The sequence below is a fragment of the Pyrus communis genome, chromosome 5 (assembly GCF_041283825.1).
Source record: "Pyrus communis isolate YQ-2024b chromosome 5, ASM4128382v1, whole genome shotgun sequence".
NCBI classification, from domain to species: domain Eukaryota; kingdom Viridiplantae; phylum Streptophyta; class Magnoliopsida; order Rosales; family Rosaceae; genus Pyrus; species Pyrus communis.
In genome coordinates this window covers 11,159,842-11,171,457 of record NC_142569.1, presented here as the reverse complement: position 1 = coordinate 11,171,457, position 11,616 = coordinate 11,159,842, and the positions used below count along the sequence as shown (strand labels likewise).

The 11,616-nt window shown below is 35.9% G+C and overlaps 2 protein-coding genes across 3 annotated transcripts; one reads left to right on the top strand and one right to left on the bottom strand.

Annotated features, from left to right (window-relative positions):
• Nucleotides 1-1,386: 1,386 nt before the first annotated feature.
• On the top strand, nt 1,387-5,696 carry LOC137724083 (protein NRT1/ PTR FAMILY 5.2-like). Its single transcript, XM_068463019.2, has 4 exons — nt 1,387-1,510; nt 1,748-1,965; nt 3,964-4,535; nt 4,802-5,696. The coding sequence occupies exons 1-4, from the start codon at nt 1,387-1,389 to the stop codon at nt 5,694-5,696; spliced, it is 1,809 nt and encodes a 602-aa protein (XP_068319120.2).
• A 144-nt stretch (nt 5,697-5,840) lies between these two features.
• LOC137726934 (BRCA1-associated RING domain protein 1) lies at nt 5,841-10,975 on the bottom strand. 2 transcript variants are annotated; one of them, XM_088694269.1, is made up of 14 exons: nt 10,666-10,867; nt 10,471-10,524; nt 10,304-10,359; nt 10,036-10,131; nt 9,487-9,929; nt 9,153-9,389; nt 8,968-9,068; nt 8,306-8,492; nt 8,060-8,136; nt 7,754-7,841; nt 7,421-7,498; nt 7,115-7,280; nt 6,822-6,940; nt 5,841-6,423 (listed from the first exon to the last, which is right to left on the bottom strand). In XM_088694269.1, exons 1-14 carry the CDS (start codon nt 10,779-10,781, stop codon nt 6,079-6,081), a joined length of 2,163 nt encoding a protein of 720 aa, XP_088550395.1. In that variant the 5' UTR covers nt 10,782-10,867; the 3' UTR covers nt 5,841-6,078. The 2 variants fall into 2 exon arrangements, with proteins under 2 accessions (XP_088550395.1, XP_068321989.2); XM_068465888.2 differs by lacking the exon at nt 7,421-7,498 and having other exon boundaries at nt 10,666-10,975.
• Nucleotides 10,976-11,616: the final 641 nt, after the last annotated feature.

Sequence of the window (11,616 nt, the reverse complement as noted above, 5' to 3'; positions counted from 1 at the left end):
GTATGTCAAAAGAGAGGTTCCAAATCTTTCGATAATTTGTAGTTGTGAGTTTGTTCTTGTTAATTTGTAGCATAAGTCGGCCTTCTCGTTTGTTTTCTTGTTTAGGGTTTCATTAGTTTAAAAGGACAAAAGGTCTAACATGTTAGAGTTGAAAATGATGTGGGTCAGTTTAAAGTAATATTCGTTTTTAATCTAACAGCTGATTTATTCACTCGACTCAAACAATAATAAATTTAATATCATATACATACATTTCAGAAATTAATAATAAATTTAGTATCAAATGTACATTTAAGTAATTTAATTTCTTTGCGAATTTTACACGGTTGATTATGGGTTCAATTTCTGGCGTAGATGAACCATACTATATTAGCAGAGAAATGATGAAATGCCTCTATGAGTCTTCTCAACCTCCGGAAGAATAGTAGAAGGTGAAGGAATGCAGTCTTAAAGAAATGCCACTAATAGTCAGAAAGAGGCTTAGCAAGAATTCGAAAGTGGGGATGGAGCCTTAGCCTTTCACTAATAGAAAGAAAGAAGTGTCATAGTTGCTCAACCTAACTATGCAAATATTTACATGAATTTTTTTAGTGTGTTGCTGAAATTTTGTCATATAAAAATTAGATTTTTTTTACTGATCGATAAATTGAATTTTTTATCATTGTCCAATCAGGCACATATAGCAAACAGAATCATAATATCCAAAGGAAAAAGTTCCAAGAACAATGTCCGTTGAGCACCTGTACTCCTGAGCTTTTCTTAGATAAAAACGTAGTGCTTTCTATATGTGTTCTATTTTAGATTCCAAGAAAAGTCAAGCGGCGCCCTTGGTTCTGGCCAATTGATCAACAATTCAGACTTGCGAATCAACCCATGATGAATCAATTATTCTAGTTGCCACTAGCGTTCAAAGTTCATCTATTCATCATAGAGAACACCTCTTGTCATTTTTATCGTGACTTAACCATCAGCTAATCCCTTTCTAAAAAAATAAGTAATGTAACTTCTTTGCCAATTGATAATACTAGTAAAAACAATACTTAAAGAATCAAACTATAGAATCGAGTTGTTTTTAGAATTTTTGTTTTCTTCTTTAAAATAATGCTCAATAAGTAATTTTCTGATTCAAGGGAGATTAAATTTTGAGGGACTTATTTGTTAAAAGTAACATTGTATAAGAAACTAATAATTCTAAATTAAAACTATTACCAGCTGTGACTATCAATGTGAAAGGAAAATAAATCTAGAATGTTGGAGCTGAGTTGGAAGGTTATTGGTTAGCCTTATACTTAACTGACCTGTCCCAAATTAACTTTATAAATAGCTATGAGCTGATCACATAACTTTCAAAGCCCCCAAGTCCATATTAATTTCATCAAACACTTGATGGCGACCGTTGAAGAGAAAGGCTTAGAAGACGATCACACACAAGATGGGACTGTGGATCTCAAAGGTAGACCAGTTTTAAGATCAAATACTGGGAGATGGAGAGCTTGTTCCTTCATTGTAGGTATGTGATAATGTTCATAACTTATATCCTCTTTATATATTCTAAAGCTTCACATGTGCTGAGTTTATTTCGCTTCAACCTTCTGTCACTTGACAAGAGAGAGAGAGAGAGACTCAATAAGTGTGTATGATCACAAGTACGGAGTACATGTAATTTTTTCTCCCGATCTAACAACAAAATGATCCTCCATTTCAATGTTTGACCAATCAATATGTGCATGCATGGGTGATTTTTTAGGGTATGAAGTGTTTGAGAGGATGGCATACTATGGAATTGCATCAAACTTGGTGATTTATTTGACAACGAAGCTGCATGAAGGCACAGTTACCTCTGCAAACAATGTTACCAACTGGGTTGGCACTGTTTGGATGACACCGCTTTTGGGAGCCTATATAGCAGATGCTTATCTTGGTCGATATTGGACTTTTGTTATTGCTTCAGCCATATATCTTGTGGTACAAAATTAACTCAATCTACAAACATATTATCTCATTTTTCGTGATAGAACTTGCATATGAACCAAATGGTAATTGTAATCACACTGTTATTTGATCATGTTTGCTCAACTGTGATCACACATTGGTGAGGTGCAAGCAAACTTTTGTTCTTTCTGAAAAGTGGGGAAGGAGATTCAAACACAATATATCGTTTGCATGAGTAAATTATTAACTACTTCAGTCACAAACTCCTAGGAGCAAACTTAAATTAGTCGTTCATGAGTCCGAAGTTTGATTAAACTTTACACGATTTGTGTTTTGCTTCATCCCAAGGTTATATCAGTTGAGTTTCATTAGTTGATGATTTCTATAATATGCTTCTTTATGATATATGAACATCTCAAATTTTGTTCCTTTCTATAAACTTTTTTTGGTTTTGTAACTGACTTTTTAGCCAAAATGATATTTGAAATTGGCGTAACTTCTTACTTTGGTCCCTAAAATTTAAACTCGATAGAATTGGTCCTGAGTTTGTCCATCATCAATTATTTTGATCCTTCTATGAAAAATCTTCGTTAAATAAGGAAAAAATGGCAAAATACCCTTAATTTTTTGTCAAGTCATTTTGGTCCATTCCTTATTAAGCCGAGGGTATTTTTATTATTTTGATTCTTATTTAGTAGAGATTTTTCGTGGAATAACCAAAATGATTAACGGTATACAAACTAAATAATCAATTCTATCGATTTCAAATTTTAAAGACTAAAATGAAGAGTTATGTTCATCTCATAGACCATTTTAATTAAAAAATAATTGTAATTTTACTTGTAATTTTTTAACAAAAACACTTTTGGCCGTTAGGATAAACATTCACATTAATTGACAACTATTTTGCCATGTTTTTCAAGAAAATGTGTTTGTCAGAGTATATTTTGGGAATAATTGGTCGTGTGATCACACATCTCAAAGCTTCACATGCCCCACCTTGCCTGCATGTCTAACTTTTTCCTATCTAGTTGTCAATTGCTATAAGATAGAATTATTCATACGCTCATTTTTTACCTTTTATGTACGTTTGTTAATTTTTGGTCATTGATTTTCTTCAATTAATTTGATTCGACGATCGAAATTGAGAAAAATATGAAAAGTAAAAATAAATATGATAACATTATAAAGAGGTTAGTTGGGCAATGAAATTTCCTATTTTAGAAAGTTCTGAGATTATAATAATTTTACATTTTAAGAAAATTCATTATTTCATAACCATTCCTAAGAGAGAGGAAACTAAAAGTTTTCGCTTTTCAGTCTATTCTCAAATTAAGGTTTTTTTAGTTAAAATAGTTCTTGAGATTTACATAACTCCTTATTTTGGTCCTTGAGATTTGAAATCAATAGAAGTAGTCCCTGAGTTTGTCCATCGTCAATCATTTTGGTCATTCCAAGAAAAATCTCCACTAAATAAGGTTAAAATGATAAAAATATCCTCAATTTTTGTCAAATCATTTGGCCCATTGTTTATTAAATTGAGGGTATTTTTATCATTTTGATCCTTATTTAATATAAATTTTTATGGAAGGACCAAAACGATTGATAGTAGACAAATTCAGGAACCACTTTTATTGATTTCAAATCATAGCGACCAAAGTGATGAGTTGTGCAAATCTTAGGGACCATTTTGGCTAAAAAGCCTCAAATTAATCACACACTTTCGCATATGCAAGTTTAAACGCATGACATTGCATAATTAGCTTGGTATACTATCATTATGACGTTTCAGTTGTTGATAAGTTTCACCGCTTCTTTAGCTTTTTCATGTCAAATCAACTATAACCAACTAATTGTTAGTCTACTGGTTCTTCTCTCATGAAAATTGAAAGAGATTTCAATTTTAAATCATCTTCTTCGTAGATACGAGATCGTATCATGATAACTATTTCTTTAACAATAAATGCATTTCCTCATTATTGTAACATAATACCAAATTTGGGTCATAATCTCCTTTTTGTTACCAATTAGGGTATGTCCCTGTTAACCCTAGCAGTATCACTACCTGATCTAAGGCCACCCTCATGTGCCCAAGGAATCAAATATGAAGACTGTGACAAAAGAGCCTCACCATTCCAAGTGGCCATATTCTATGGTGCACTTTACGTAATTGCCATTGGAACTGGTGGGACCAAACCCAACATCTCCACCATGGGAGCAGATCAGTTTGATGAGTTTGCGCCCCAAGAGAGGATCCAAAAGCTCTCATTTTTCAACTGGTGGATGTTCAGCATCTTCTTTGGAACCCTTTTCTCAAACACATTCTTGATTTACATACAAGACAAAGTTGGATGGGCCCTGGGATATGGTCTCCCGACACTTGGCCTTGCAATCTCTGTTGTGGTGTTTTTGTTGGGGACTAAGTTTTACAGGCACAAATTGCCTTCTGGGAGTCCATTTAGTAGGATAGCTCATGTGCTTGTGGCAGCCATAAGGAAGTGGAGGGTGGCAATCCCAGATGACCAAAAGGAGCTTCATGAGTTGAGGTTGGAAGAGTACACAAAGGCTCGGAAATTCAGAATTGACCACTCCACTTCCTTGAGGTAAAAACTCAATGACGCATCTTTGTTATTCCAGTTGTGATTAACGAATTCCTACTATGCGCATGTCATAATGGGAACTGTTTATTTTCTTAATAACCATTTAAAGATCGTATAGTCCTTTATATGTATAACATAAATGGATCGAGTCGTGAAGAAGATCTTAATTAGCAATATAATCAATAATGTAGTTAGTAAAAATGGTAAAAATAGTTTCATTTTCTGGCAAAAAGCCTTAGTGATCACCCCTAGCATTGCGTTAAGTGCAGATTTCTTGACAAAGCGGCCGTAAAGAGCGGACCAACCTCGCCGTGGATGCTATGTCCGGTGACACAAGTGGAAGAAACCAAGCAAATGGTCAAAATGATCCCAATTCTAGTAGCAACAATTGTACCAAGCATGATGTTAGCTCAAGGAGGAACATTATTTGTCAAACAAGGCACAACCCTAGACAGAAACATAGGGCCTCATTTCGAGATCCCTCCGGCGTGTCTCTCAGCATTCATAACAATCTTCATGCTGATAAGCCTCGTGGTGTATGATCGCTTCTTCGTTCCATGGATCCGGCGCTACACGAAGAACCCTAGAGGGATCACATTGCTGCAAAGACTAGGCATTGGCCTTGTGTTGCACGTTTTGATCATGATCACAGCTTGGTTAGCTGAAAGAAAGAGACTGAGTGTCGTAAGAGAACACAAACTGTTTGGGCCAAGGGACACACTTCCCCTAACAATTTTCGTTCTCCTCCCTCAGTTTGCTTTGCTGGGAATTGCTGATTCCTTCGTTGAAACGGCTAAGATAGAGCTGTTCTATGACCAAGCACCAGAAGGAATGAAAAGCCTTGGGACTGCATACTTCACTACCAGCTTGGGAATTGGGAGTTTTGTCAGTAGTTTTCTTCTTTCGACAGTTTCGAAGATCACCAAGAAACATGGTCGGGGTTGGATTCTGAATAACCTAAACATCTCTCATTTCGATTACTATTACTTGTTCTTGGCCGCCCTGAGCACTCTCAACTTGCTCTTCTTTCTGCTCGTCGCAAAGTACTTTGCTTATAACGCAGACCCAACAGAATCAAAAGGCAACTTTGCCATGGAAACTTCGCCGAGCAAACCTTCGGCTCAAGCTTCTACCGAAGCCTCAAATGCTTCACTCATAAGCTGATGACAAGCTTCATGTCCAAGCTATCATGCTCTCATGTAATATAAATTTGAAGAAAACTTTCACAAGCTAAACAGGCTATTGTTGGGCAGATAACACAACAGTATTCGATTGCTAGAAGTAAATAATTCAAAATAATACTTGATATGAACAAAAAAAACTTCTCAGGAACTTTGAAATTTTTAAGTCTGCAGGAGAACACACATCTTTAAAGGCATCTGAATCACTTACGTAGAGATATCGGAGAAAATGCCGTAGAGATTGCATAAACCTAGCTACAAACTAAAATCTACATGCAGGACGTCAACATCTTATCAAACAGATCCCTATCCAAGCACAATACGACTAGTACAATCTATCACAGACTATTGCATTGAATGTTTTGTCAACAGACAAAAGGCTGTAACTCGCATCTTGCAATTGATTCCAAGAGCCATGTGTGACCGATGATTTGTGATCCAATTTTTGCAGCTATATCCTGGGCCTCATTTGACCGTTGCCAAAGGATTGAAACTTCTTCCCCCAACTTGCAACCTTCTGGTGGGTCGAGGTTGTATACAACTAGTGTCCTTGAAGCTGTATGTTCAAGACAACTTCGTTCCATCACTTCTTCTGAGCTGTTGAAAACAGTGCCTCCTGCTACAATGATCAAATCTTGAAGATCTTCCTTTCTATCCAGTACAAAATCACCAGCAAAATAGAAACTCAAACCATTAAAGAGTTTCGGATCCTGCAAAGGAAATAATCCAATAACTAAGATCAGTTAGTTACCAAAGATTTGCATAATTGAATAGAAAACTAGAAGGAAACGTGCTCGAAGTTGACCATATAGCATAAGCATGGTAATGGAGAAGCACGCAATGACATTATTTAAGTTCAATTCATACAATCTGACTTTGTGCCCTCGAGTGTTCTTATTTCCTTTTTCTGATATGAACATTAAATTTTAAATGCATAAACTGCCAACCGAGGACTTGATGAAATGGTTGTCTTATATTTATGACATGGTATCGTTTACAAGCAAATAGATTATTGGGCAGACATTCTAGTTGAACAGATTATCAATGAATGTGCTCAAGATGATTAAAGTTAATGCATTTTCACAAAGTATTCATCAGAGGAACTTACATTGTTTGTTGCCCGAAGCCTGCCAGTTTTTGGGCCATCACAGCATCCATAGTTATCAAGACTAACTTCATACGGTTCTTCATTCACATGATCTGTGGCTTCCATGCATGCTTTCACCCCTACACCCATCAATAAACAGAAAAAGAGGGACAGACAGGTTAGGTGATAAAACACAATTATAAAACACCTCGGTAAAAAAGTGCACTTTTTTTAAACAGGTCGGAATTTAGTCAATAGTCATTCATAGAAAATGTAATGAAAGCAACAAGGCAGAATATCTGGGCATAGCTTACAGTCAATTTTCAGAATCCATCTTCCAGCCAAAATGGCCATGCAAGTTTTGAATGTCCTGACATATGCACCATCCCCATCCACGGCTGCAATCAAATGTGTAACATTTGGTCTCCAGGTCTTGGACACAGTTGCCCCAGTCTTCTTGGCAAACTTGTTTAAAAGAAGCTGCACTCCAGAGAAAATATATAAGTTTCTGATACAGCAAGTTTATACAGTAGAACATGTTCTGTACACCACAAAAACAAAAAACAAAAAACAAAAAAAAAAAAAAGGGTTGGCATGACAAATTGATTCTACTGGGAGACCTCGAGGCCCTTAGTTCTCCAGTCCATCTCAACAATGTTCTTGTAAATGTTATCCATTTGGAGATAAGCCTTTACAGACTGCAAACAGCATAATGTTATTAAAACTAAATCACAGATTACCATTTTCCACAATTCTTGTTTTCATGCAGATTATATAGAGAAAATGAAAACAAAATGATAATTGGACCACAACCAGGTCAATGAAAGCCAAGAAAAGAAGGGATCAATGTTGTTGGAGTGATGTTTTCTAAGATTATCTAAAGACAACTTTCCAAGTCTTCATGACAACATGGAACCAAGTGACTAATAAGGAGAAATTCTTTTCGAACTAACCTTTTCTTCAGAAGACAAACCGGATGGGCATATGATCCATTGATTCATTTCATTTGGAGCTTCCAAACTGTTGGACGGGAGACAGATTCTGTGTGCAGAATGAGAGAAAATCAGACATCAAATTAAACATTGAAAGAAAGAAGTAATATCCAACGGCAATATTACAAAGAAAAGAAAAGTAGTTTCCAAGCCTTTTCTTTGTACAGACTAACAGTAGTAAATAAAACATCTTGAAGAGCCAAGAGTTAAATATAGGGACCAAAATACAGGAATTCTACTTGCTTCAACAAGAGAATGAAGTCTTACTTGGGCTTCCCATAGTTTGACTTCTCACCGGGAAATTTAGTTGAACGATGAGCTGGACATAGCAGCAGAAAGTTTTCCTATATAATGTTCAAAAGGACAACGTTAACCATTATTTAAGGCTTAACAGACATTGGCCACCAAAACAACTTGTATTAAATAATCTAAAAGGCTATAACAATAAAAGGACACGAGAAACAAGTTGATTACAAATATATGCTACTACATGTAAAAGAAGATAATAAATACCTTGTCCCAACGACATTTAGAAATTTCAGTTGCACAGGTAACATGATAGCTTCTTCGGCAGGACTTTACAAAGCATCCCAAAGCTGCTCCCTTTAGCCCACATTTGGTGCATCTTAGTTTTGCACCCCTTGAGACTTCTGCCTTCAATCCCTTAACATTTTCACCTTCGAAATACACTTGCGGTGCCCTGAATTTCAAAATCCATAGTATGTTTATCTAGTAGGCTAGTAGCACATAAGGTAATTAACAACAAATAGATCAAAGTAAAATAGCAATCATGTTATTGAATAGGTAAAAGTGAACTGACAATAATGTTCTTACAGTTATAGAAATCAGACAAAGATTCCAAAAACAGAAAGTAACTAAGAAAATTATTATTGCTAACATAGTAACTTAATGCCATTGAGCAGAAACACTAAAGTCAAAAGGCTCAGTAGAGAGGATTTTGTGTTTTTTTTATATAAAATTTGTTTCATTTTATATGCACAGGAAACATAACATACATTATATGCCCGTCTTTGAAAATACAAAATATTTTCTGTATAGTTGAAAAGTACACAGAAAATCAAGAGTATCTTTCGGAAAGAGAAAACATCCATAAATGGACTAGACAACGCTAACTACACTAGACCAAAATTATCATCATTACTGCTTGAACATACCAATCAATGCATATTCTGTGAACATGTATGACATTTGAAGCATTTGCCTCATCTCCCTCTACCAGTCTCTCTTTAGAATAATGCAACATTGGCCCTGTAACCTGAAATATTTCATCAATTCAACTGAGTTATATGTTACCAACTTACCATGTATGCAAAAAGACACAAAGATTAACATAACTAACCTCCAAGATCGTAGAAGACTGACAAAATACACAAATTGTTCTCTTTGTGAATGATTCATTAGGTGGTGTACTGAACTTATGTTCAAGCTCAGAATAAGTCTCTAAAACTGGCTCATACTTTATTTTCTTTCTTAAATGACCATCAATTTCAGTTGCACAACTATCATGTCTTTTCTGCCCTACTCTACCATCATCAATTTTGCTGATCGATCTCCTGACCAAAGAATTTTCTGAAATCTGAAGAAAGCATTACATAAAAATATATATAATTAATCTAATCATAAGACAGTAAAATTTATGGCATTAGTAAATTAAGAAACCATTAAATCCTTACTTGCTCACAGCGCCGACCACAGCTATCATTATCTGAACATTTGGCATCACCAAATGAAGGAGGACTGTTGGGCAATGACTGTGCTGCATGATTCATGTCTCTTTCTACAGTCATGCACTCGTCGAGTCCACCAGCTCTTATTTGAGAACTTGGTAGTTGTGAATTGGGGTTTCCCACTCCGCTTCTAGCAAAATCTAATACCTTGCCATTAGCATCTATTGGCATGCTACACTTATCTACTTTGTCCTTGTTGCCAACTCCATTAGCTACAGAACGATTCAAACTACAAGGAGCGCAAACTCGTTCATGAGCACTCGATGAATAGATGGATTGCCCACTGTTTGAATTACCTCCTTGGTCATTGTCAAATGGTTCTATAGTCATTTTCCCAGCAAAACTGATATTAGGCAAAACAGGGTTTTGCTCCAGAATGGTTCTAACATCTGCATTGATCAAAAGCAACACACAAAGCTAAAACATTATTGTCTGCATAGAGTTTAGACACCATAGTAACTTCCAAATAAGGGTATTTACACATTAAGCTTGTACCGGAAGAAACAGGCTGGAACAAATTGGCACAGAAAGACGCATCCAAGCTTTTGTAGATCGCTACTATGTTTTCCATGAATGGCACAGGCCTGAGATCTACCAGCCCACAAAACCAATGCATCAGAAATAAAATTAATTGGCTTTAATTACTTGTTTCCACAATAAACTGTTTTGGGAATTCATCAAATAATGTCCTAGCAAGAACATCCATAAAAAACAATTATTTCAGCCATAAATAATATAATTTCTTCAACTAAAAAAGAAATACCTCGGTCCGCAACCTGAGCTTTACAAACCGGGCAACTCGAACTGGGTATGCAGCAACTGCAAGCAATTCAAAAACCCAGTACAGAAAAAACCCTAAAGTAAGAATCTTGAGACAGAAATTGATCAATTATTAGGAGAAAAAATAAGAGAGAGAGAGAGAAGACGCACTTGCAGAAAATGTGATCGCATGGAAGCAACGTCGGTCGATTAAGCAAATTCAAGCTGAACCCACCAATAAAAACACAAAAAATGCAAAACCCATTTCAGGCAAAGCCTGTTTGCTTTAAATAAATCAAAATAAAATTCAATTCGAAAACTTGAAATCTTGAAAAAAGAAATGGAATTTAGGGGAGCGAATCGAACCAGAGGGGGCACTTGAGCTCGAGACCCAGCTTCTGGAAATGGAGAACCCACGGGTTCATCATCGACCTGGTACTGCTACTGTCGCTGCATTTTCGGTTAGGGATTGCATCCACCATTGAAACGGAGCTTCGGAAACTCTGAGAGAGTTGCAGGGAGAACTAAAAAGTGAGTTCTTCGGGAGGAGCTTGGGGTATTTAGATGTCTTCGCAGATGGTGTGTTGGAGCGGCGGAGGACACGTGTACAGTGGTGATTTGTCTGCGGAAGAGGAAATGGGCGGGGTGATGGATTTGAGTCGAACGGTAACGTTTCAAACTCGCGCGCTTTTCCGGATTTGGTTTTTAGAGACTCCCGCCTAAGCGGTTGGATCTTGCCGATATTTTGACTTTTCCTATTTTTGGTCAGATATCGCCGATATATCTACATCTCGCGAGTAATTTCATTTCTCAGCTTGGCTTTTATTGCATGCGGTGGGACGCTTCGCTGACATGTAATGGTCATGACTTATTTCTTTTCATTTGAAACTCAGTGATCTTATGTTTATATTTAAATCTTGTGGATGGCGAATTCGACATCAAATTAGATTGCTTATTATGTGGTTTAGCCGAACTTCCCCTTTAGTTAAAAATATCGAAAAAAAAAAAAAATTAATAAAACGTCATAGTTGAAAATGATTATTTTTTTATATAAATATTTATTTAATTTAAAGGTTGCCATAGTCATTTATATGAATTCAATGAATAGACAGTTCGTCACAATGATAATTGTCGGTTTATTTGATATATATGGATTTCTAAAATTTGAATTTTCTACCACTTTCATGCATCCAACCATTTACAATTCTATTAATTAACAAAAAATTCAAACTTTAGATATGAAGGTGATACATAAGAAAAAAAATGTAGTAAAGTGTGCTTTTCGAGATACTTGATAGTAGGAAAACAGACATTACC